Source organism: Manis pentadactyla, chromosome 4, assembly GCF_030020395.1.
Source record: "Manis pentadactyla isolate mManPen7 chromosome 4, mManPen7.hap1, whole genome shotgun sequence".
NCBI classification, from domain to species: Eukaryota; Metazoa; Chordata; class Mammalia; order Pholidota; family Manidae; genus Manis; species Manis pentadactyla.
In genome coordinates, this window is record NC_080022.1 from 107,789,041 (window position 1) to 107,815,191 (window position 26,151).

Consider the following 26,151-nt stretch of genomic DNA (forward strand, 5'->3'; position numbering starts at 1 on the left):
TCTTGTGTGACTTGGCTGGGAAGCAGAAGGTTGCTGTAAAGTCAGTGATGGAGGCAGAGCAAATGCTGGAACCAGAGGAAACTGGCCTCAGAATGCTGACTCCTGGAACCCTGGGATTAAGAAACGTGTGTCCGTGTCTGTGCGCACATGGGTCTGTGTGCATGCACGTGTGTGCGTGTTTGGTGTGCACCCAAGAAGCCCGCAGCTGCCTATGGCCACGGGGCTGGACCGTTCTTCGCATCTGTTCTAATATAACCTGTTCAGCATTTTTTCTTGAGACGAGTATAACAGGGCCTATGCCCTGCCTGGTAATCACTCCCTCTTTCCTGCTCTGGGTCACCCTGGGTGATTTCTTGCCCACACCAGAAAATTCTTTTATCTGGATGATAATAGCAGACCTGAGGTTGAATATGGGGACAGAGCAATCGGAAATCATTCCTTCCTATGCTGACCTTAATCAGCGTATGAGAAGGCTTTGCTCAGAGCCAGTAGTCTGTTCAGTGACATGGATCCTGGGGCTACCAGCGGAAGGCCGAGGCCTCAGCATCAAAGCCGGGAGCTGGAGGAGGCCGGGCGGTCCTGTGCAGTGGTGGCAAGGTCAAAGCCATGCTGCGTGCCCTGAGCCAGCCCAGGGCTGACGCTTGGCTGGCGTGCAGGGGTGTGGGCAGCAGCCATTCCCCTGGTCAGCACCCTGTATCCTTGTCATTAAGTACTTTTTTTTTTTTTTGAGAGGGCATCTCTCATATTTATTGATCAAATGGCTGTTAACAACAATAAAATTCTGTACAGGGGACTCAATGCACAATCATTAATCCACCCCAAGCCTAATTCTCATCAGTCTCCGATCTTCTGAAGCACAACGAACAAGTTCTTACATGGTGAACAAATTCTTACATAGTGAATAAGTTCTTACATGGTGAACAGTACAAGGGCTGTCATCACAGAAACTTTCAGTTTTGATCACGCATTATGAACTACAAACAATCAGGTCAGATATGAATATTTGTTTGATTTTTATACTTGATTTATATGTGAATCCCACATTTCTCCCTTATTATTATTATTATTATTATTATTTTTTAATAAAATGCTGAAGTGGTAGGTAGATGCAATATGTCATTAAGTACTTTTGATATCACCCCCAGACTGTGTCCAAATGACGCCCAAGTGGAGGAAGGTCTGGCTCAGCCTCGTGTGATATGGAAGGTCCTAGTTGCTAAGGCCCCTGGCAGTGTCCGCACCGAGAGCCCAGAGTGAGCTCCAGCATGGGTAGGAGGCAAGGCTAGAGTCTCGTATCCCAAAAACTCAGGTGCTACGGGCTCTTCTCCCATGACTACAGACATTCCTCTGGAGATCTTGGGAAAGGCATATGTTGTCTTGCCAGGGAGGCCTGCTGGCCTGAAGACCCCAGACAGCTGGCTGAGGAGGAGCGGGCCGCAGGGGGCAGCAGAGAGGCCGCTACGGTGGTGGGATAAAATGGGAGGTCAGCGAGCACCTGGAGAGACGGCTGGGGGAGTCAGCGGACGCTGGATTGGCGGCTCCAAGTGGGGTTTATCTGGGGTTTTCTATTGGCTGTTGAGACAGGAACACCCTTGGGCAAACAGTGAGATGGGTGGGCCCAGCATCTCATTCCCCTGTGCCCAGTGCCCCGTTATCCCGCGGGCGCCCCAGCCAGCCGTGCTCCCAGCCACAGAAGCAATCTTCTCTCCTGCAAAGTGCCCCTTTCTTGGCAGGGGGGCTGAAGAAGCTTTCTCAAAGGACATGAATGACAGCTCAGTTTCTGCCTCCTGCTGGTTCTCATCAGTATGGTCAGTAGGGGGTCTTCAGACCAGGTGGGGAAGCTGGTTTCATTGCCTTTGTTTCCCTGTACTTCTCATAGAATGAAATTGGAAGGGGAGAGAGAGGCAGTGAAGTGAGTGCCCAGCAATTTTACTGCCTGGGGGAGGTGGGAGGACAAGGGGCAGGCCCTCGGGAGCCAGAGCCTGGAGGGCTCACAGTCTTCTCTGCGTGGCACCTAGTGCGTTTCTTGTGTTCTGGTTTCCAAGAAATGCAAGAGTCAGTTCCTCCTCTGTCTTTTTAATTGTGCTTATAGCTTAGTACCACGTATAGAACTTAGAAATTCACAGAAACCCTTACAAAACAAATATGCAGGCATTTTCTTTTATCTGTTTGCATTTTATTGCTCTTCACTTTATTGTGCTTCACAGATACTGTGTTTTTACAAACTGAAGGTTTGTGGAAACCCCAAGTCAAGCAAGTCCATTTGGTTTGCTCGTTTTTCCAATAACATCTGCTCACTTTGTGTCTCTGTAACATTCTGGTAATTCTCATGGTATTTCAACCTTTTTCATTATTATTATTATATTTGTTATGATGACCTGCGATCAGTGATTACAACTCACTAAAAGCTCAGATGACTGTTACCATTTTTTGGCAATAAAGTACTTTTAAATTAAGGTACATACTTTTTTAATTTTTTAAGACATAGTGCTATGCCATACTCTTACTAGACTACACTATAGTGTGAACATAACTTTCATATGCACTGGGAAACCAAAAATTCATTTGACTCACTTCATTGTGATACTCGCTTTATTGTAGTGGTCTGGAACCAAGCCTGCGGTGTTTCCAAAGTATGCCTGTACCAGCACAGAAATTTAATAAAAATAATAATAACAAGACATAAGGAATGATAGGCCTGTCATCTGGATCTTTTCACGTAGCTGGAGGTGACTGATGGCCAGGCCTCCCCTCCGCCGCCTGTTTCGCAATCCCATGCCGAGGACTGCAGCAGGGAAGGGCACCGAGGACCTGCTCGAGAAGGCGCCTGGCTCTACAAGGCCATTGCCAGTGGGGTTGCTGTTTCCAATCCCATCTATTTACTTGCTAAGGGCACTTTTTTTTTCATTTTTGTTTTTGTTTTTTCTAATGTGATTGGTGGGCAGCTCTGCCAGCGTACTTTTTGCAGGAACCACTCTGCGGATCTGTAGAATTTAAAGAAACAAAAGGACATTCAGTCGTGAGTTTCATCCTGAACATCTTCCATCCTCGGGACCGGCTTATTGCTTAAGGCAAAGCTGTGCTGAGGGGCTCTCCTAAGTGCATCCTGAAGTCCGGGGTGCTCCACTGCCTGCCTAGCTCCAAGCCTGGACACCTGGGCGGCCTGTGCCCAATGCCATGGGAGCCGCAGCCAGGAGGTGGGCAGGGTCCCCATGATGTGCTCTGCCTAATAGGGGAGCAGGCTGGCAGGCTGGACAGGCAGAGACAGAACCCCACAGAGTGAAATAAAAATCTTCATTTCAGCTAAAATCTCGATGTAAGTTCACTGCTCACGGGAGTCACCAGCAGGGAACAACCCAACTGCCCTCTTCACAGGGTCAGTGTGAGAAGCACCGTGCCAAATGAGCTTCTGGGCCTTGGGAGCGAGGGAGACGGGTTCTGAGACTCTCCTGTGAAAATCCCAAGGTCCTCCCTTTCTCTCTCCTCTTTCCCCCCAACTTTCTCCCTCCCCTGCCTCTCTTTCTCTCTGCTTCTGATGACTGAAATGGCTTGACATATTTAGTAGCCTTCTGACTTGTCCTTAAGAACCATTTTTCCAACACACAAGCAAACAAGTGACTCCCTGGCAGTGTCAGTCTGGTGAACCTGCTTACGGAGCTTACCACTCAGCCACACCCTGCAGGGGCAGCCTGGCAAACCCCGTGCCTGCCTCGCAGAGCACCTAGCATCGCTGCGGCAGCCCCGGGCAGCCTGGCAGAGGAGGCAGGTGGCTGGGAGCATGGGCCGTGGGCAGGAGTAAAGCGAGGGCACCGCTCATGCTGTCGTCTCCTGCTTTGTCTGGGTGTCTCCCTGATCGTGGATGTGCTACACCTGGTGCCCCACTCCCCAATGCCCTCGCCAAGCTTTTCTGTCCTCCCCCCTTCATCTACCAAAGGAAGGAAACCATCACCAAACAGAAAAATAAAGAGGACTTATTTGAGTATGGGGACTATTTATTGAGATTTAAGGGTTGTAAAAAGAATTGCTTCTCACTCTTCCATTCTGCTTATATTACCAACTTGGAAGATAAACTGAAAGCAGATTATCTGTGTCCATGAAATATGAGACTCCATGTATGAATACTTGATTATCCTTTCAAAGTACATAAATATTCCTCCCATTTCTCCTCCGGCCCCAATCCTCTTCCAGTAAACTCTTCTCTCCCTCCTTCCTCTTGTCCCTACTTACTTATTTCCCAGAGCTCACTGCTTCTCCCCAGAAGGAACTGGTGACATTAAGACCGCTATAAGGCCCCTTAGCCCAAGGCTCCCTCCAGCCCAGGCTTCTGGCTCAACAGGACCTCCACACCCTGTTTCCTTAGGAGTCTGTCCCCACATTCCAGTGTGTGCCTTCTCTCAAGCTGTCACCTGTGTCACTGATGCGATACCTCTGCAGGAATGAGTTCCGTAGGTTCAGGCTCACATCCTGCTTCCCCTGTGGGTGCTAACTGTTTTCATCAAGCTTCTAGGGGGGCTTCCTATCCTGAGCAGATCAGGTAAAGAAAGTGACTTTTATTCACACGATTTGAGAACACACTCCCCCCAGCCTTTGCCTTTCCAGGGAAAGAACCCCAAGAGTTTCTTCGGTCTTCAGGCACAGGCTCCCCATGTCTGATCTTTTGGGAGCTCTCTGGGCTGCTCACACTATGGGAACTGCATCTGTCACCCAAAGGAAAACTTCCTACCACCAGCCCTGCCCACCTTTAGATTGGATGCCGGGCATACTTGCGGCGATATAACTCATCCACTCGCTCCAGGTACCAAGTGCCTGGAAAAAGGTTGTTTGTGTCTCCAGGTGGTGAGAAATTCACTGTGGAACAAGAAGAGGCAACACTCACCAAAAGCTATGTGGATCTGGGGAAGAGAAAATACTAATAGCGACGCTATAGCTTCCCACCAAAGCTCTCCTGGCTGTGCTGCAAGGGGCTGCAAGGTCATCTCCACGTCCCCTGGAGCACTGGACCAGCAGAAAAACAAGATCCAGTACGTACGGCTTAGGTATTAAAATTTTATTAGAGGAGTATGACATTTTCCTACACTAAGCATGCCTTCCCTCCACTGAAGTCTTTATCATGTCCTTTTGCCAATGATTCCTAGCTTGAACTTCCTGTTTCCTAACAGATATTCCTTCCTACCCCAAGTTCTCTGGCTCTGATTCATTGCAGTATTTCAGTGCTTTGTCCATTAATGTTCATCTTGGAGATCCTGTTTTTACTTCAATTGCTTTTCTTGCTTGCTCTAACATTTCCTGTTCCAGACAAGATCAATAACTACAAGGTCTAGGTTTTATGGAAATATGTTCTGTCTCCTTTTCACACCACACTGCAAACCAGGTACACTACGTTTTGCTTCATAGGTCAGTTTAGATTTGGATATCTAGCTCCAAAGTCTAGGTTCTTTCAACGGTTGCATAGATAACTTTTCCAAAGACATCTGACTCCAGGGGACTCCATTTTCCAGTACCTTGTTTGGGGTGGTTGGTTACAATCTACACTGGGAAGCCACATGCTGTCTCCTGCCTCTTCTCAACTCTTCCTTCTGCTTCCCCCCCCCAGCTCTGGCCCGTTTGGACCCCACAGATCTCGCAGTCACATCCCGTAGACACCTTCGCTCTGGCCCGCTGGAGTCTGGACTTCTGATAGATTCCTGGCTCTCAGCTGCTGGCATGGAGTCTGAGGAAGGCTGCCCTCTTCTCCTCCCTTCTGCTCTTTTTCTTACCCTTGTGGTAGAATTCTTCTCTTTGGCCCATGATTTCTGTGAACTCCTTAGGAGAAACACACTTCCGGGAGGCCAGGCGTCTCGGCAGGTCCGACATGCTGGACACCAGCCTCTCCAGGGGGGAGCCTGTGGAGCAAAAGCAAGGTTGTTAAGCCCGCCTCACTGTCATTATCACTGCTCCAAATCAAGGGTGCAACAGAGAGCAGGTCCTGTGGGAGCCAGAGCCCTGGAGGAAAGCACTCTGTGTGTGGCTTAGGATGTCCAGAAATGACACTCTAAGGACAACAAACTAACGTTAGGAAAACATAGAGGCAGACACACTCCTTTGCCAAAGCATATCACACAGTTCTTAGGTGCGCATCTGTGATGGCATCTGTCAAAAAGAATCAGTGTTTACCGGATATCTCCAGCCCATCCCTGTCTCTGTACTGGTGGCAACCAAACCACTGTTACCTCTTTCCTGGACTCTTTGCTGGAACAACCTGCCTGGTTTCCCTATATCCACCTTTGTTTCTCTTCCATCTTTTCTCTATGTAGTAGTCAGGGAACTGCTTCAAATACATAAATTAGATAAACTTACTCCATTGGTTATACCCTTTCAGGAAATTTCCTTTGCTCGTAATCACAATATAATTCTGTCAAGATGGGAGTCTTAGAGGAGTGGTGAGGCAGAATATGGTCTCTTTTATCAGATGAGTCTTGTCAGAAGTGCCTGACAGAAAGACAGGACTCACCTGGAGAAGCATCCTGGGACACTCGAAATGAAAAAAAACTTGCTGCCAAGCCCGAGCCGTAGGAGAATGCACCCACCCTGGAGCCAGCCAAGTCCTGGGCAGAGTGCCTGCAGGGCAAGAAATCAAAACCCAAGAAACACATGGGCATTATATTCTGCTCTTCAAATAAACCGTTAACACATCAGCCCAATCAAGTCAACCTCTTGCAAATAGAAATGGGTTTCAGGCACTCTACACAAAGAGGGACTTTTGGAAGATCCTAGGGATTGATTGGCCTAGGTGGATGAAAACTTGCTGACAGGAAAGAAGCTAAAAATCCAAGATACAGAAGGCACAGCAAGCAAACATAATTTGAGGGTATAAGAGGAACTTCTCCCCACCCATCAGGACAAGATTAATTCAATGAACCCTGAAGGCATCTCCAGGTGAAGGTCAGACCACGTGACTCACCTTCACGGCTTCAGTGTTGGCTGCTAATGCTTCAGCAGTTGTAATTTTTTTATCATTCCCTTATCAGTAATAATTTGATCAAGTTTATATATGTGTGTGTGTATAATACATATCTTATGTTATATGCATGTACTATAGTACAAGTATTTCCTCATAAAACCCACAAAGAATATCAATAGAAATAACAACTAACATTGGAACACCTGCTGAACATTACTGTTTTAATTGCTTCAGACATTAAAAAGTCATCAAAACCCATTAGGCAGGAATTGTTGTTGTGCATATTTTAGATGAGGAAAGTGAGGCACAAAGAAAGTGTTTTTCCAAGGTCAAGGCTAATAAGTGGTAAAGAGATTTGAACCTAGGTTGTAGGCTATGAAACTAGACTCTCTTAAACATCATACTTTCTAAGTATAGAGATGTTAAAAGGATGAGATAAAATATGTATAAAAGTTCTGTTTTCTTGTGCATTCAAGTACCTCTTGAAAATACCCTGATCTCATACACGTACTTCACTTTGGAGACCATTGTTTAATGCTGATAATAAATCTGCCTATACATACAGCTTTGAAACAAGTTTCTTTCATTTTCCTCCCTCCCGCTCCTCCTTCCTCCCTTCCTTCTTTAAAAACTTGGTTGAGTCCTCAGACCATGGGGTCGGGGGTCTGGGGCGGGGACAGACACAGTACTCACTGGGACAGAAGTGAGGCCAAGCACCCATACAGGGATGAAGTATACATATTCCCATTGTGCGTGGAGAGGTAAAGGGAGGCCTTGGTTTTCCTGTTGAATGTGTCCAGAGAGACCTTTTGAAGTGCTTTATCCATGTCCTTGTTGGTGTAGGTGTCTTCCGGCCTTAGCCCCCTGGGAGGCAGCCAGAGAAACAGGCCAGGTGAGAGGCCACAGGAGGGGCGGAGGGCAGCAAGGGGAGAAGCAACAGCTTCTGCACAGAGGACTTTGGGACACATGTTTTCTATTGTAGAATATTTGAAAATACAGAAAAGTGCAAAGAAAAAAATGTCACTAATAGTCTTACCATTCATCTTCTATAATGTTATTTTTAAAGGCTGCAGTATGGGCCATGACAGGATATACCTTACTTTAACCAATCTCCCCATTCCCATCCTGACCAGTTAAAATGCTACAGTGAACAGCTACATGATTTTTAAACATGCAGAATTGCTCAGCCAAAAGGTTGTCACATCTTTGAGACCTTTGCTTCATCTTTTCCTCTTACTCCTCCAAATCCTTGTATCAGTTTACACATCTACTATTGCCTGTTTCCATGGCCTCATCAATCTTGGGTACTTAAATTTTAAAAAGGCTATGTAAAAAAAATGGTAAGTTGTTTAAATTTGTTACTAATGGGCATACATATTTAAAAATATGATATGTGCATTTCTTCTTTGAGGAAACTTTTTGTCCATATCCTTTGCTCAAGTTTCTACTATGGTGCTTATCTTATTATTGATGAGACTTTCACATATTAAACATATTAAGCCATTGTTCTTGGTATATGTTAGAACTTTTTCCTCATGGGGCAAGTCTTACATGCAATGTTTATGCTAATTTTGAAGTTTTAGTTAGTGGCTGAGTTAGTATCATTAGGAATATGGGCAGATGTTGGCAGAAAACGTAAACAGGTACCAAGAAGAAAAGGAAGGATTCCCTTCCAAATGCAAACTCTTTGTATTCAAGATTCTTCTTTTTTAAATGTCTTGGAGTAATGCAGCAATAAATGGCATTCTTCCTGCTTTTTTGACATGTGAAGGGGCTAGCTGGACTATCTCCATTTCATTGCTGGGGAGAACTGAAGCAACAAGCAAGGCAATAATTAAGCTAATGGCAAGCGAGAAGGATGACATTCCCTGTGCTGCCATCCTGTGCTGTGATTATCTGCCTCTGGCATTTCTTTCCATACAGACTGCAAGATCCTGTGGGCAAGATCACAAAGCCATGTTCATTTCTGTATTGCTAGAGTTTAGTGTGATGCCTGTCACATGCTGCTGTTCATGAAATGTGTATTGGCTAAATGATTTCGCCACACCTCTTTCCCCTTTTTCTTACTCTCTTAATCATTTCTTAGTCACTTGATCTAGATATGCAGGCAAACTGTGCCTTCTAGATAAAAGGGGAGGGTCCTATGTGGTCCTATTATTATCCGATAATCCACGTAGGGACTTGGTATTGTTTCTATTGTGTTGGAGGACTGTCCTTTTTTCCCCCAGGAATGACTGGTGGTCCAGGCTCAAGGTGTGAGGAAGCCTCCTCTTCTCACACCTCTCATGAGCCTTAAGGTTCCCCACGAAAAAGTCTGACCTGAAGGCCTCTAGTCCCTTATAGAGGCTGGTCTGTGTGTCACTGCTGACCGACAAGAAGTCATTGAACATCAGGCGAGCCAGGGATTTCTGGGCCATCTTGCAGAAGGGAGTGTGAAAGATCATAAACTGTAAATCATCAAGAGTGAAAGGCCGATGGATGCCAGCTGGAAGAGGAAGTGTGAAACTAAGGATGCGGCATGACAGATGAGCCTTTACAACCACTCTCCAAGGTCTAACTGCCGAGGGACCCTAAGCCTCCCAGAAAACTAGCTCCTACCCACAGCAGAGACACACAGGTTTGTTCATTCACTGTATAAGCATTTTAGTAAGCACCTTACTTATATAAGTATACCTATAAATAAACTTTCTGTGGGAATGCTTATAAAGACTATACTTACAGAAAGAAGGGAAAGAAACAAATATTTTCTTCCTGTCTACTATTGCTAACCTTTATGACAGATAATTCCTCCAAATTAACCTTGTGTTGTATTATTTTCTCTATTTCCAGAGGAGGAAACAGAGCCTTCAAAATATGAAGCCAAGTCATATGTCTAAGGTCACCCAGTTTGAAAATGGCCGGCTTTGCATTTAGATTCCAACATCTGTGACTCTACACTCCAGACTGTCTCTCGCATGCTGAAGAGGAGGGCCTTCCCTTCTCTGCCCTTAGAAAAGATTGCAATTTGGTACTGAGATTCAAAGCAGCAGTGACCAAATTCCCTATTAGAAAAAAGAGTAAAATAGAATGCCATGAGAGTTTAGAGGTGAGAGCAATTAGCCACTAGGGGTTTTGTAATGGACAGGCAGAGGTGAAGAATTCCAAGTTGCCTCCTTGTCCATGAGCATGGTGGCAGCTGTGGCAGCCAGCGTCCCACCCAAAGCAGTGAAAAGGGACAAGAAATGCCCCCTGTGCCTCTCCTCAAGCACCCATGCTCTGACACTTGAACATTTCTCACACTGACACCTGTCTTTTGCTGATACCCATGTAGGCATAGCTAATTAGGTAAGAACACTTTTTATTTTTCTAAAGTAGATTTCTATGTATTTTTAAACATAAGATTGTTTCTTTTCCAATTATGAAAGCAGTACATATTTTTTATCAGGAAAACTCAGAAACTAAAGGTGAAATTAAAATCAATTTATAATACCACCATCCAGAGAGAAATTACTTTAGCATAATGGCAACACCTTATTATATCAAATATATACCTAAATGTACCTAAATATAGTTAAGATTTTCAGTATCAACCAGATGTTAAAAGGTAGCAAACTACACTAAGAGTCAAATCAACCCTGACTTTGAAGAAACAATCCTCGCCCGGATAGGATGTGGTTACGCTGACTCGCCACAGCACCTCCCCAGCTGGCTACACACACTGTTTTCATACTGGTGGCTTTGACCCTGGATTGTTTACTTTCTTTGACTTAGCTCAAGTTAGAGGCAATTTCATACTTGAATTTGGAGGAATTCCAAGTGGACTTTAGCATAGACCCAGGGAAGGGTGTCAGAAGAAGGGGGCATAAAACAATTCGTTTGAAATCAGAGTAGAGAAGAGACCTTGACTCTTTTAAGACAAACTCTTGGCTGCATGTAAATGTAGACCCCACTTTCTGCCCTCTGAGCCTCCTACCTTGTTTCCACTGTTTCTGGATTTTTTCACGGTATAACGTGTAACATCGGTCCAAGGCTCTTAAGTAGCACTGCATGGAGAGCTTCCCATCCACTATTGGGTACTCTGAAGCCACATCTGGTTTGTAGAAGTCATATACATTCTCCATGTGGGTTCCCCTGAGCCCTGGAAAGGCACACAGAGGGATTCAGGGACTGTGCACTGCAGTCCACAATGAGTAGAGAGGATGGGAGAACCATGTATTAACAGACTCCTGGTCTTTACTTGTCTCATGCCCAAGCCTGAGCCCACTCAACATCCCTCATGTATTCAAGAAGAGTTAAATAGATTATGGCTTTTATATAAATAAGATCTATATTTCCCTTTCCACGTACATATGGGTTTAACAGAATCTGGAATCGCAGCCAAAAGTTTCAAAGCAAAGCCTTTCACTTTATACACAATTATCTTTCATCTTCAACTGCCAGTTTAGCTCCATAAGGGTCCTCGCCAGCAGCAATTGCCGCATCATTATCCCAATGTATGATGGTGCCAAAGAGAATGCCTCACTGATCCCTCCCTTCCGTCTGCTCCCTAGGTCAGCCTTTGGATGGTAAGCGATATCCCCAAATCCATACTTCAGCCCTTGGGTTTGCCAACTTGGGATTAGGAGCCATGCATTTGGCTATGCCATTCACAGGTCTCTTGGTACCATATATCCACAGTTACTACAAACCTCTCTCGAGAGCCAGAGGGGCCTTGGGCCCAACCAGCATGGCCACAGCTCCAGCCCCACCTGTGGGCCGAGCATTACCACTAGCATAGACTGCAATGTCTCCACAGACCACCATCGCATAGCGACCTGTAATGAGAGAAAGAAATAATTATTATCACTACCAAATCTCTAGAAAACTGGGTGCATATTTTTTTCTTATGCATTGTCAGGCATAGTTTTAGGTATTGGGCATAGACCAGTGAACAAACATGAAAATCCCTGTCCCATGAAGCTGATGCTCTAGTGAAACTCATCATGGCACATTTGAAAGCGAAGTCAAATGCACTGTCCTGTTGCCCTATCTGTAAAAAGCTCATTCATACAGAATTCTGTTTCTGAATTCAATAAAAAATTTTATTAATTGGCCCTTTTGGAGATAATGTAGATTTGTACCAATCACCTTATATACAGCATTCCATCATCCTGAAATTCCTTCCAAATCATAGAAAGTAAAGGGACGGGAAGAGAAACTAACATTTAAAATAATGGCTAAACACTAGTTATCTTCAAACAATCTGTAAAACAATACAATGAGGTAGGTAATACCCACTTTATAGAGGAAGGCACTCCCTTCCAGAGAGATTAAATAATTTGTCAAAGGTTACTTAGTAAATATGGAATATGATATTCAAACCCAGTTCTGACTGGATCCTAAACCATGTGCTTTGAATGACTTGGTACTACTTTCATTGTGAAAAGAGCTTATGTTGAGTAACCACATTTAATGTGGATGATCCATAATAACTACCTCTAACAGTCAGACTAGTATTCAATAAATGATTGTTGTCTTCACTCTTATTTGTTCCACTTTAATCTGTTAGTATTGCCACCCATAAAACTTGAATCTGCGGGAGAGACATGGTAGTAATTTTAGTATTCTACCTAACCTGTGAGGAAGCTTCCAGGATTTACCCCAACACTATTTTAGGAGTACATCCTGCAATTCCATTCCTAGGAATCTATTCTTACAACACATTATCACAGCATGCAAAGCTATTAAACAATGTTCTTAAAATATTTTTTATAATTGCAAAAAAAATACAATAATCTAACTATCAATGTAGGACAATTAAATAAAGTTTGACTTATCCATCAATAGATGTTTTTTAAAGACTTTTAAAAGATGTGGTGGAGGGGGGCTCTGGAAAGATAACTGAGTAGAGAGAGCCTGAATCCACCTTGCATACACCGAATCTACACTTACACACAGAGCTTTTCACCCTGAAGAATATTGGTGACTGAAGTGAGCACCTTTTATACAATTAAGGACAAAAGATCACCCAAAAAATCCCCCAAACGGCAGGGAAGACAGAGACATGATAACTTTGGGAACCACATCTCCACCGGCGGGGGGTGGGGGATGGTATTTCTGAGAGAGCCAGGTGCAGGGGCAGACTCACTGCCCCAAGGTGCAGGAAAAGAGCCTGGCAGTGTGAAGTGCAACTAGACCGTACATGAACAGACCCGAGTTTCAGAACTAAACATCCACTGCTTGGCAAGGAAACCACTGGAGACAATCTGGGATCAAACAAGCCAGCCAGCACCATTGTTTGCTTCCTTCTGCACATATCAGTGTGGCAGAGAGCAGGATCTGTGCACACACACAAACCTCAGACTTGGTCTAGGCAGCCCTCTGACACCCACCCATATCTAGACACACCTACAGGAGATCCAGTAGCCCCCCACTGCTGCCTGCTTTAACCACTGACCCAGCCCCCATCAGGCTGGATGCACAAATCTGTGGACTAGTGCTGTCAAGGCAACTCCCCAGAGCACTGCAAAGGTATGCATGTGGGGGGCTAACCCCTGGCCACCAGCAAGCTGGTGAGTGTGACGCAGCATGGAGCATGCATGGATGAACAGGGGAGGAGGGGAGAGACATGAACAGTGCCTGACTCTACGATGACAGCAGGAACCAGCAGACACCCAATGCAGAAATTCTCCAGAGTGGTACTGAATGGCTCAGATAATGCAAAGGTGTGCAGGTAAGGAAGCACAGGGAACTTAGCTGGTACCGGTCCAGGAATTAACTGCAGTGCACCCCCAACCCACTGCTGGCCCAGCACCCTCCCCCTGCTAGTGCAGAACCCACAGTGTCCACCCAGGATGTTCTCCAAAGGGCCTCTAAGGCCACACCCCTGGGACCATGCCCTGGGAGCTTCAGCACCAGGAAAAGCCAATGTCACACTTACTGTCCCTCCAGCTTGCCAAAACCATAAGGAACATGCAGTTTACACAGGGACTCTCCCACACAAGGCCAATCCTTCAAGACTTCAAGAGTGAGCCCTTTCAGCTAATTCATAGAACCAAGTACCGAAAGTCATACAAAATAAGGAGGCAGAGGAATACACTCCAAACAACAGAACAAGAAAAAAAAACTGAATAAAAACTAAATGAAACAAAGTTAACCAATCTACCTGATAAAGAGTTTAAAGCAATGGTTGTAAAGATAAAGATACTGGACTTGAGAAAACAAGATGGACCTCAAAAAAGAGATAGAAAGCCTATAAAAGAACCAACCAGAGGTGAAGAATTAAAAAATGAAATAAAAAATATACTGGAGGGAATGAACAGCAGACTAGAGGAGGCAGAAGAATGGGTCAGTGACTTGGAAGATTGAGTAATAGGAAGCACTCAAGCTGAACATCAGAAAGAAGAAAGAGTCAAAAGAAATAAGAATAGGGTAAGAGAGCTCTGGACAACATCAAACATCCTAACTTCCACATTATAAGAGTCCCAGAATGAGAAGAGAAAGAGAAAGGAATGGAAAATTTATGTGAAGAGGTAATAGCTGAAAAAATTCCCTAACCTAGGGAAGGGAACAGTCTACCACATCTAGGAAACACAGAGAGGTCAAACAAGATTAACCCAAAAAGGTCCACACCAAGGCAAACCATAATTAAAATGTCAAAGATCAAAGATAAAGAGAAAATCTTAAAAGTAGTAAGAGAAAAGCAATGAAATACATGAAGAGAAACCCCATAAGGTTATCTGCTGATTTTTCTGCAGAAATTCTACAGTCCAGAAGGGAATGGCACAATATATTCTAAGCACTGAACAGAAAAACAAAACAAAACAAAACAAAAACCTTCAACCAAGAATACTCCATCCAGCAAGGTTATCATTCAGAATGAGGGAGAGATAAAGAGCTTCACGGATAAACATAAGTTAAAAGAGTTCACCAATACTAAACCAGCCTTTCAAGAAATGTTAAAGAGACTTCTTTAAGAAGAAAAGAAAAGACCCAAAATAGAAGCAAGAAATTTAAGAAAAGGAAAAATTTCTACTGGTAAAGCTAACATATAGCACAGGTAGTAGATCAGTTACTTAAAAGCTAGTATGAAGGTGTAAAAGCTAGTATGAAAGTGAAGAAGACAAATGTAGCAAAAGCAATTGCATCTAAAAATTAGTTAAGAGAACCATTTAATGAAAAAGTGTAAAAGAAAGTATTAAATACATAAAACATGTAGTAGGAAGAGTAAGAAACATAGTGCTGTCAGAATGCATTCAAACTTAAGTGACCATCAGCTTATGACAGATTATAACAATTCATTGCATGTCACATAGGAATCCCATAGTAACCACAAAGAGAAGTGAACCCAGCCATTACACTAAAGAAAGTCATAAAACACAAGAGAAGAGGGCAAGAAAGGATCAAAGAACAAAAAGAACAAGGAATCATTTAACAAAATGAAATTAAGTATATATATATATATATGGATAAGCATATAATTATTTTAAATGTAAATGGCCTAAAGGCTCCAATCAAAAGACATAGGGTGACTGAATGGATAAAAAAACAAGACCTGTCTATTTGCTGCCTACAAGAGTCTCACTTCAGAACAAAGGACACATAGAGACTGAAACTGAAGGGATGGAAAAAGATATACCATGCAAATAGGATGGAAAAAATGCTTGAGTTGCAATACTTATATCAGATGAAATAGCCTTCAAAAGAAAGAATGTAACAAGAGACAAAGAAGGACATTATATAATGATAAAGGGATCAGTCCAACAAGAGGATATAACAATAGTAAGTATCTATGCATGCAACATAGGAGCACCTAAATATATAAACCACATTATAATAGATAAGCCACTTTGATAAGCCACTTACATTAATGGATAGATCATTTATTTCTAAACAGAAAATAAAAAAAGGAAATAGAGGCATTAGACCAGATGGACTCAAGTTTACATGGAATGTTCTCCAAAATAGGTCACTTATTAGGACACAAAGCGAGTCTGAACAAATTTAAGACTGAAATTGTATCAAGCATCTTCTCAGACCACAATGGTATGAAACTAGAAATCAGTTACAAAAAAAACCCTGGAAGAACACAAACACATGGAGGCTAAACAACACACTTCTGAATAATCAATGGACAAGGAACAGATCAAAGAGGAAATCAAATAATACATGGAAATGAAAACAAAAACACAGCAGTTCAAAATATGTGGGATTCAGCAAAAGTGGTTCTAAGAGGGAAATACATAACAACACAGGCCTGCCTCAATAAACGAGAACAAGCTCAGAAGAACAGTCTAACCTTACAACTAAAGGAACTACGAAAAGGAGAACAAACAAAGCCCCAAATTACTAGAAGGAGGGACAAATTAAAGATCTGAGTGGAAATCAATACAATAGAGACTAAGAAAACAATAGAAATAAATCAATGAAACAAGAGCTAGTTATTTTAAAAAATTAACAAAATTGACAACCCTTAGCCAGACTTATCAAGAAAAAAAGAGAGGACACAAACAAAATCAGAAGTGAAAAAGGAAAAGTTACAACTGACACCACAAAAATTCAAAGAATTATTAGAGAATTCTATGAAAAATTATAATAAGTTAGACAACCTAGAAGAAATGGATAAATACCTAGAAATATACAATCTTCCAACACTGACCCAGGAAGAAACAGAACATCTGAACAGACTGATTACTAGTAATGAAATTGAACTGGTAATCAAAAAACTCCCAACGAACAAAACCCAGGACCAGATAGCTTCACAGTAGAATACTGCCAAATATTTAAGGATCAGTTAATACCTATCCTTAAAGCATTCCAAAAATTAGAAGGGGAGGGAATATTTTCAGACTAATTCGATGAGGCCAATTTACTCTAACATCAAAACCAGACAAAGACACTAGCAAAAAAGAAAACTACAGACCAATATCCCTGATGAAAGTAGACATAAAAATCCTCAACAAAGTATTAGCAAACCAAATTAAAAAATGCATTAAAAGAATTATTCAGTATGACCAAGTGTTATTTATTCCAGGGATGCAAGGATGGTATAATATTTGCAAATGAATCAATGATACACCACATCAACAAAAGAAAGAATAAAAAACATATTATCATCTTAATAGATGCTAAAAAATACTTGACAAAATTCAATATACATTCATCTTAAAAACTTTCAACAAAGTGGGTAGAGAGGGAACATAACATGATAAAGGCTATATAGGACAAATCCACAGTCAACATCATACTCAAAGGCAAAAAGCTGAAAGCTTTTCCTCTAAGATCAGAAATAAGACAAGGATGCCCATTCTCACCAGTTTTACTCAACATAGTACTGGAAGCCCTAGCCATGGCAATCAGACAAGAAAAAGAGATCAAAGGCATCCAAATTGGTAAGGAAGAAGTAAAACTGCTACTGTTTACAGATGACATGATGGTATATATAGAAAACCCTAAAGGTTCCATCAAAAATCTATTGGAAGTAAGAACTGGATTCAGCAAAGTTGCAGGATACAAAATCAACATACAGAAATCTGTTGCATTCCTACATACTGAATGAACCAACAGAAAGAGAAATTAAGAAAAAATGCTACTTACAATTGCACCAAAAAGAACAAAATACCTAGGAAAAAACCTAACCAAGGAGGTGAAAGCCTTGTACTTGGAAAACTATAAGAAAACACTGATGAAAGAAATTGAACAAGACACAAATAAATGGAAAGCTATCCCCTTGTGGATAGGAAGAATTAATATTGTCAAAATGACCATCCGGCCCAAAGTAATTTACAGATTCAGTGCAACCCCCATCAAAATACCAATGTCTTTTTCTCAATGAGCAAGAGCAAATAATACTAAAATTTATATGGAACCACAAAAAAACCCCAAAGCAATCTTAAGTAGAAGAACAAAGCTGGAGGTATCACACTCCCTGATTTCAAGCTCTACTACAACGCTACAATGATTAAAGTGGTATGGTGCTGGCACAAGAACAGTCATATAGATCAATAGATCTGAATAGAGAGCCAAGAAATAAACCCATCCATATATAGTCAATTAATATATGGCAAAAGAAGGCAAGAACATGCAATAAGGAAAAGAAAATCTCTTCAATAAATAGTGTTGGGAAAACTGGGCAGCTACATGTAAGGGAATGAAACTAGATGGTTGCCTTACATCATACACAAAAGTAAACTCAAAATGGATTAAATACTTAAAATGTAAGACATGAAAGCATAAAACTCTTAGAAGAAAACATAGGCAAGAATCTCATGAACATCGGCATGAGAAATTCCTTTCTGGATACATCTCTCCAGGCAAGGGAAATGAAAGCAAAAATAAAAGTGGGACTGCATCAAGCTAAAAATCTTCTGCACAGTAAAGGAAACCCTCAACAAAACAAAAAGGCAACCTCCCATATGGGAGAATGTATTTGTAAATGCTATATCTGATAAAGGGGCTAATAGCTACAATATATAAAAAACTCACTCAACTCAACACCAAAAAGCAAACAATCCAATGGGCAGAGGACCTAAGCAGACATTTTTCTAAAGAAATATACAGCTAACTAACACACACTCGAAAAGATGTCCCACATCACTAATCATCAGGGAGATACAAATAAAAACTACAGTGAGACATCACCTCACACCAGTCAGAAAGGCTAGTATCCAAAAGACAGGAAATAACAAGTTTTGGGGAGGATGCGGAGAAAAGGAAACCCTCCTACACTGTTGGTGGGAATGCAAATTGGTGCAGCCACTCTGGAAAGCAGTATGGTGGTTCCTCAAAAAAATTTAAAAATAGAAATACCATGTGACCTAGCAATTCCACTGAGAATTTACACAAAGAAAGCAAAACCACTGATTTGAAATGATAAATGCCCTCCTATGTCTATTGCTGCATTATTTACCATAGCCAAGATATGGAAGCAACCAGTTTCCATTGATAGATGAATGGATAAAGAAGACATGGTATATATACACAATGGAATGTTATTCAGACATAAAAAAGAAAGAAATCTTGCAATTTACAACAACATGGATGGACCTAGAGGGTATTATGCTAAGTGAAATAAGCCTGGAAGAGAAAGACAAATACCATATGATATCACCAATATGTGGAATATAAAAAACAAAACAAACAAAAAAAGAAAGACATCCATAAATATGGACAACAATTTGTTGGTTTCCAAAACAGGGGTGGTGGAGAGATGGGTGAAATAGGTGAAGGGAATAAAGAGGTACAAACTGCAAATTGTACAATAAGTGAGTTATAAGACTAGAAGTATAACATGTAGAATATAACCAATAATATTGTAATATCTTGGCATGGTAATTGGGGGAGCTACACTCACCATGGCAAGCATATAGTAATATATATATTTATCAAGTCATTATACTGTACATCTGGAACCAATATAATTTTGTATGTGAACTTTATTCCAATTAAAAAAAACATTTCCCACATCATTAAAACAGCCTTTATAAAAAAAAAATACAAGATGAGGTAGGCCTTATCTATATTGATAGGGAATGGCCTATAAGACATCACAGAGATGAGGAATAATATGTATAATATTAAAACTAAAACAGAATAGTTATGTGTATGCTTGCGGATTATAGAAAAATCCTGGAAGAACACATAGAAACTGTTAATGTTAAATTCTCAGAAGTGGTAATGTCATACAAAAGGGAACTTTTTCTTCACATTAAACCCTTTTCTATTTGTTTTTTTTTAAACTATGAGTTTCAATTATTTCGTTTTAAAAAGACAAGAAAAAATGAGTTCTCCCAGGCAATCTGAGCCAATATCTCTTTCCTTCCCTCACACCCTGCACCTGTCTTACACCATGCACAACTTCCTGAAGTGGTTCAGAACTTCCTGATGAGTTCCAGAACCACCTATCTGAGGGTCCCCAGGTAGATGGTTGGCCAGGAGTTTCACCTGCATTGATCTTGTCTACTCTTGGTGGTTGCCATTAGGTTCAAGCTTACATATGTTCTTTGTTTTAATACAAACTAATAATTTACATATCAATAGTTTTTTTTAAAATATTTTTTCCACCAAGACAGCATGCCAAAGATACATTTGCAGCCCTTTCCTGTGGAATACCCAGCCACTGAGCAGAATATACTCATTTGAAATAACATGCTGGAAGCTGGTGATACTCCCAAATACAGGCTTTGATTTTTGGTTAAAGGCTGGTGAGTACCCTTGCCCTTCATTTCTAATCTCCAACTAAGTGCTTAGTTAGACATACTAATGGTGATGGTAGCAGGGGTGCTGGAAAAGTAATATACATGCCAGGCAGGAGAAGCCCTGTAAGAACAGATTTGATCATGTGAAGACTAGAACATCTCAAATAAATGGAACCATTGATGGTGAACCTATGCAAGGCAGTTGAAAAAACACTGTGTATGGGTGTATGACATTGCACTTGCTTGCTGTGTGAACAGAGTTAACTGTTAAACAATTTTTGGCCCATTTTTAAAATAAAAAATATTGGATTAGATCATCTCTAAAGTCTCTGCCAACAGTAAGACTTAATAATTCATTTTATAATTAATGTTTATTATGGTTTCTAAGATTTTAAATTCCTGTTTCCAACCTCATAAATACAGAGTCTTGACTGCCTAGGTACTGTTTTTTCCCACCCCCTGAATATCTTATTCAATCCTTTTACCAGCCATGCAAAGCAAATAAGAATTCTGAGGCTCAAAGAGGTTATGGGACTTGTCAACAATTACTGACGAAGCTAAGTTTCTAACTCTCAACTTGTACTCTTTCCCTTGGACATTTTCTTGCTATCACAGTAGGGGTTCTTCCTCCAACATAGCATTGAAGGAAGGAAGATATAAGTAAGATACAGGGTAATGTTAATATGTTGATCAAAAAGCAATTTCCCAGGAGCCAGACCAGGGAGAAAGAGTAAAAATATTCTGTGTAATAGTGTATCCTGTGATTCTTTGGGTCTATTTCTACCAGGGTGTCTTTTCCTTAACACACACACTTGTTTAAACCTTTTATCATCACCAGTCCCTCAGAGACTTAGGAATAGCTTAAGAGAAGCAGGAATGATGAAGTGGGAAATATATTGGGTTTGGTTTGGTGTCTCACCCATACCACACATTATGTGTAAGATACCAGATGCTCCATATTCTCATCTATAAATCAGGTGTAATACCCACTTCCTAGGCTGTTGTAAGGACTAAACGAATGGCTGTATGAGTACATTACCTAATTAACTGTATAAAGCTATACAAGTCTAAGTAGTTATTATCACTGTGGTTGTTGGAAGGTGGGCTTCCCTCTCCATAAAAACATCTGGTGAATAGAGATGCAAAACTGAGGATTCGGCCTCCAATCCCAGTTCTCTTCTTATATAAGGCCTCATGGAGCACATACCATCCCAGGAGCTGGACTCCACCCAGTTGGCAGCATTGAAGAGGGAAGCAGTGCCTCCATAGCAGGCATTGGTGGTATCTATGCCCTCAATGTCAGTGTTGCCTGAATCCTGGAAAAGCTCCATGAGCACTGTTTTGACAGCCTTGGACTTGTCAATGATGGTCTCAGTGCCCACCTCCAGCCGGCCCACAGAGTCCCACGGGAGCTTTGTGCGCTCCATCAGCTGCTGCACCACCGTCAGGCACAAGGAGTTGATGTCTTCCTGGACTGAGCAGAAGCCCATCTGTGTTTGGCCCAAGCCCACTGTGTACCTCCCTGCTTCCACATTGTCATACTTCTCCAGGTCTGTTTGGTCCACATATTGGGCTGGGAAATAGACCTCCAGGGCAAGAATGCCCACGTCCTTTGGCCAAGTACCTGTTTTGGCCAAAGGAACAGCAGGGACTGTAGAAAACCTGTAGTGAAGATAACAATAAAAATTCCAGTAATTTTATTAGTTTCTACACAGTTTCCTCAAAAGACAATGAAGCAAATATTTCTTTCATTTATTATATATTTTGAAACTATGTTATCAGATGGATACAAATGTAAGGTTGTTATATCTCTTTGTTGAATTAAACCTATTATCCTTATAATGTCCCTGTTTATGTTTGTGATGTTCTGGCCATAAACTCTACCTTTTCTGATGTTAATAAAGCTTTTATAGTTTTTAAATTATTTTGTATATGGTATATCTTTTTTTTCCTTATATACATACTTTTAACCTCTTTGGATCCTTATTTTTAACATGCATCTCTTCTAAACTGAATAAAATTAGGTCATTAGAAAATTTGTAACAAGTCTTATTATATTGGTGTTTTAATTGGAGTAATTAGTTCAATTATAGTTATTGTAATTACTGACATAGTTAGGATTACATATACCATCTCACTCTTTCTCTTTATTTCATGTCCCTTATTTCTTTATATCTCCTTTCCTGTACTTTTGTATTAAGCAAGCACTTATGACTTGATTTATCTCTTCTTTTTTGTTTAGTAATGACCTGAGATTACAATATGCATAACTGACTTATTGTAATCTAACTTAAATTAATATTTCTACTACTTTCTGAATAGCACAAAAAGCTTACTGTAGCTTAACTTCATTTATCCTCTCCATACCTTTAAGCTATTATTGTTATAGTTTACTACTACATATATTAAACCACATTGGACATAATTTTAAAATTTTCCACTCATTTTTAAGATATCCTCATTATCCCTTCTTCTTTCTTTTTTCTACACAAAGAAATACCTACTGTTTTTCGATTTTTAAAGGAAGTTTTCTGCTTGATTCTATTCTCTCTGTTTTCTCTGATTGGACCTCCCAATTTTTATTGAGCACACCTACAATGCTGGGTTCCTGATGCATAGTAATGAATAAGACACCCTCTGTGCTCACAATGAGTGCCTAGTCTAAAGGAGGAGACAGACATTTTTACTGCTAAATACATAGTGGTACAAGCAAAGATGTGAGAATACAGAGGGCAGAGAGAGCAATTCTACACTGAGCAGAGAGAAAATGGGGAAAGGTTCAGTAGAAGAGGGATGAGATAATTTGTTCCTTTCCTGTACCCACCCCGTTCTCTTCAACCCTGACTCCTAATATCCCTGGTGAAAATTCGCAGTTTCTCCTTCCAGCTACAATGCAGAGCTCACCAAGTTCACCTCCCATCTGCTCCTGTGTGAAAGTACCTGAAATCTGGTTACTTAAGTATATTTCAGCGGTGAAATCAAGGTGCACACTGATATGTTCAGAGCAACTTCATAGTTTATCATGTGTTAGAAATATGCTGTCCTTTCATGATCTTGGGTACCAGTCCAATATGTGTGCTATACTCATGAGTAAAACCAAGTTCCTTTGACTTGCATCTAGCTACAAATTCCTGACCATGAAAGGGTGACAGGTTGCTTCCACAAGCTATAAATTTGGCTCTATGTCACTAGAACTGTAGCTCAAACTGTCTGTCAATCATCCTGAAGATAACCACAGTTCTTTCATCAGGAAGCTCACTTTGAAGGACTACTGTGAGGCAAAACCACATCATACGATCACAAGATAGTGAGGCAAAGCGATAAATGTTCACTCATGTCTGACAAGAGAAGCTTGGAGTTTGGTGATCTCCCTGTATTTGGTGTCCCCCAAGTAATTGGACTCTGTACTCAAATATTTGTAGAGGAGCTCCCTAGTACCTAGGAGCTAATGGTTAGCCAGGGCTTGGCTCTAGGCTTGGCTGGCTTTTCCCTCAGCTTCGTTCTCACTCCGCCTTCTCTGATCTCACTCACTCTCTCTCTTCCCAGTTAGAAGTCTAAGGTTGCAAGAAGAAGTTCTGAGAATCAGTCACCTGGTAATTTTTTTAACTGTCTTGGTAGGGGGCTATTTCTGGAAATGGATTCCAAAACTTGAAGAGAAGTTAACGTTTAGAGGCTTCCAGAAACATCAGACCACTGGTGTTAAGAGACATCAGACTCCTTGTAATCTTATACTCTCTCCCAAAATAATCACTTTCGTGAATTTAAAATAGGTTTTGTTCTAGTGTCAGTTGGTTCAAGAACACGCATCAAGCTTTTATTTGTTTATTTCATCTCACCTCCTTCACTTGTGTTTCAAAATTAGGTGTGGCTGATCAGGCACTGTGCTAGGAAGGGACTCCTGGGGAGATTTCCTGTGGACAGAGACTCAGGAAAGACTTCATGGAAGAGGCTACATTTGAGATTAACCTTGATGGATGAGTGTAGCTTCTTTCTACTGATGAAGAATTGGAGGGGAGTTTACGGAACTGTGGCCACAGTGGCAGCGTTGGGGGTGAGCAGAGAGTGTAATGGGAGTAGGGAGACAACACACAAGGAAACCAGGTGGGGAGCAGTTCTTTGTTTAGACTTAGAATTGATGCAAGTTGGATAAAAGGGGATAGACAGAGAAAAAGAGATCCACAAAGAAGATTAATACTTGTTCAGGCCATGTAATATGGGATTAGCTGTGAGTACACTAAAAAGGGAAATATGAATGATAATTCCAAATGTTTGAACCAAGGATGTCAGAAGGAGGGCATATTGGTGAGGACAGGTTTGTCTCTTGGTGGGCAGCCAACTGTTGCTTATTGAAACAGGCAAGCCCATGTCACTTCTGTCCTCAGAAATGCAAAACCAGGTTAAATTCTGATCTGAGCCATTTGACCTGTATGCAGAGGATGGGGCAGAGTGTGGACAATGGTGGAGAGTCATGAGGAAAGTGAGAAGGCTAAGCAGCCTCACCTCCTACCCCGGGCATGCACGCCACCAGGTTCCTGGGATACCAGGCAAGGGAAGCCAAAGTCATTTCTGTAAGTATTGATGAAATGTGGTGTAGAAATGGGAGGAAAGGAAGAGCTAGTCCCTAAAGCACAGTGGATGGTTTAAGGATCCAAGGTGCTAACTGCACCTGTGTCACCATCAACCCCAAGAGACCACAGGTACTTAAGCCCCACTGGGGGAATGTCCACAAAGAAAAGAAGTGCATGTGTGCCTCTCTCCATAAGCATCTTGCATATCCATGCACTGCTCCCCACGCACATACACTCTTATCTTTACATCTCATCTCCCTCACTCATGAAATCAGAAGGCAGACAGACATGCTTCCTATCCTCAGTCCATTTCAAATATTACTGCAGTGATTTGAAGAAACTGGTTTTACTAAGACTACAGTTGGCACAGGATCCTGAGGGTCTTGGCAGGGGCTGTGGGTAAAGGTGGAGAGGAGATCGCCTGGCTCTGGGAATGCTATTTCCACTGCTTCATGCAGCTGGAGGAATGAAAGATGTTGTCATTTACAAACAGTAGGTGTCAAAGGTTTGGGATTCTGGAACTCTGTAGCTAAGAGGGGCTGTCTGTTTAGAAATGAGGTAACTTGTTTATCTAAGGTTGTGCACAAGTCTTGTCAACTTTCAACTAGAATTCTAGTGAGCTTTCTTTATGGCAGGCCCTCTGCCTTTCTTGTACCGGTTCCACAGTTCTTCTCAGAGTGACCTGTACAGCCATAAACAATGTGACTTACCTTTGGTGGGCTGCTGGGAGAAGGCAAGCAGTCGAGAAGGAAGCTTCTTGTATCACTCTCTTCACTTGCAAGACCCGCTTCACTGGAGTCAACAGCCGCTGCATTTCCAGGGGAGCAAGCAGAAAGACAACAGTTCACAGCCCTTGGGAGAGATGCCCAATAGTGTCCAGTTGGGCTTTATAGAGGCCTGAGATTTCTGCCTCCCAAAGCCCCACCCCTGCTTATTGAGGCTCATTCAGCTTCTCAAACTGGGCCAAAGGTCTCACTCAGAGCATGGGCAAGTCAAAGAAAAGCATTTTCTCTCCAACATGTACATAGCTGCCCTGCTTCTGGGCATGTGTGGGAGTGGATGGCTCTGATTCCTCCTTTCTTGGGCTCTTATGGCAACGTTATTTAGGCCCAGCCACATAAGAAGGCTATTATATTTGTTGTAACACATCCTAAGCTAGCCCACTCCCCACAGGTATCTGCTGGAAAATGGATCCTCAGTTGAGCTACTCTCCCTTGGCGGTCTGGAATGCTCTCTGTGGAGTTAGTTGTTACTGTTTTAACATATTATGTGTAATGAGAAAATTTTTCACAATTGAAAGGAATGATACATAAGTCATGGGGATGTAATGTATAGCATAAGAAATATAGTCAGTAATATTGTAATAAATTTGTATGGTGACAGATGGTAACTAGAGTTATTGTGGGGATTACTTCATAATGTATAAAAATATTGAACCACTATGATATACACCTGAAACTAACAGGATATTCTATGTCAATTTTACTTA

The 26,151-nt window shown here is 41.7% G+C and overlaps 2 protein-coding genes across 2 annotated transcripts in view; one reads left to right on the forward strand and one right to left on the reverse strand.

Annotated features, from left to right (window-relative positions):
- HAO2 (hydroxyacid oxidase 2) overlaps positions 1 to 26,151 on the forward strand; it is a 262,966-nt gene that overhangs the window by 186,594 nt on the left and 50,221 nt on the right. The gene's annotated exons all lie outside the window — the stretch shown is intronic.
- Positions 2,496 to 25,540, reverse strand: HMGCS2 (3-hydroxy-3-methylglutaryl-CoA synthase 2). The gene is made up of 10 exons (XM_036924426.2): positions 25,373 to 25,540; positions 21,302 to 21,756; positions 11,608 to 11,733; positions 10,893 to 11,057; positions 9,260 to 9,425; positions 7,634 to 7,804; positions 6,491 to 6,597; positions 5,757 to 5,882; positions 4,740 to 4,848; positions 2,496 to 2,984 (listed from the first exon to the last, which is right to left on the reverse strand). The coding sequence occupies exons 1-9, from the start codon at positions 25,474 to 25,476 to the stop codon at positions 4,742 to 4,744; spliced, it is 1,527 nt and encodes a 508-aa protein (XP_036780321.2). The 5' UTR covers positions 25,477 to 25,540; the 3' UTR covers positions 2,496 to 2,984; positions 4,740 to 4,741.

Bases quoted from the DNA above. Each gene is read 5' to 3' on its own strand.
- HMGCS2 (XM_036924426.2), bottom strand. From the start codon at position 25,476: ATGCAGCGGCTGTTGACTCCAGTGAAGCGGGTCTTGCAAGTGAAGAGA. The intron at 7,805-9,259 runs GTCAGACTTTTT...GCTGCCTCCCAG, and splicing joins AAGGGACTAGAGGCCTTCAG to GGGGCTAAGGCCGGAAGACA. The intron at 6,598-7,633 runs GTGAGTACTGTG...CTTGCCCTGCAG, and splicing joins TTGGCCTCACTTCTGTCCCA to GCACTCTGCCCAGGACTTGG.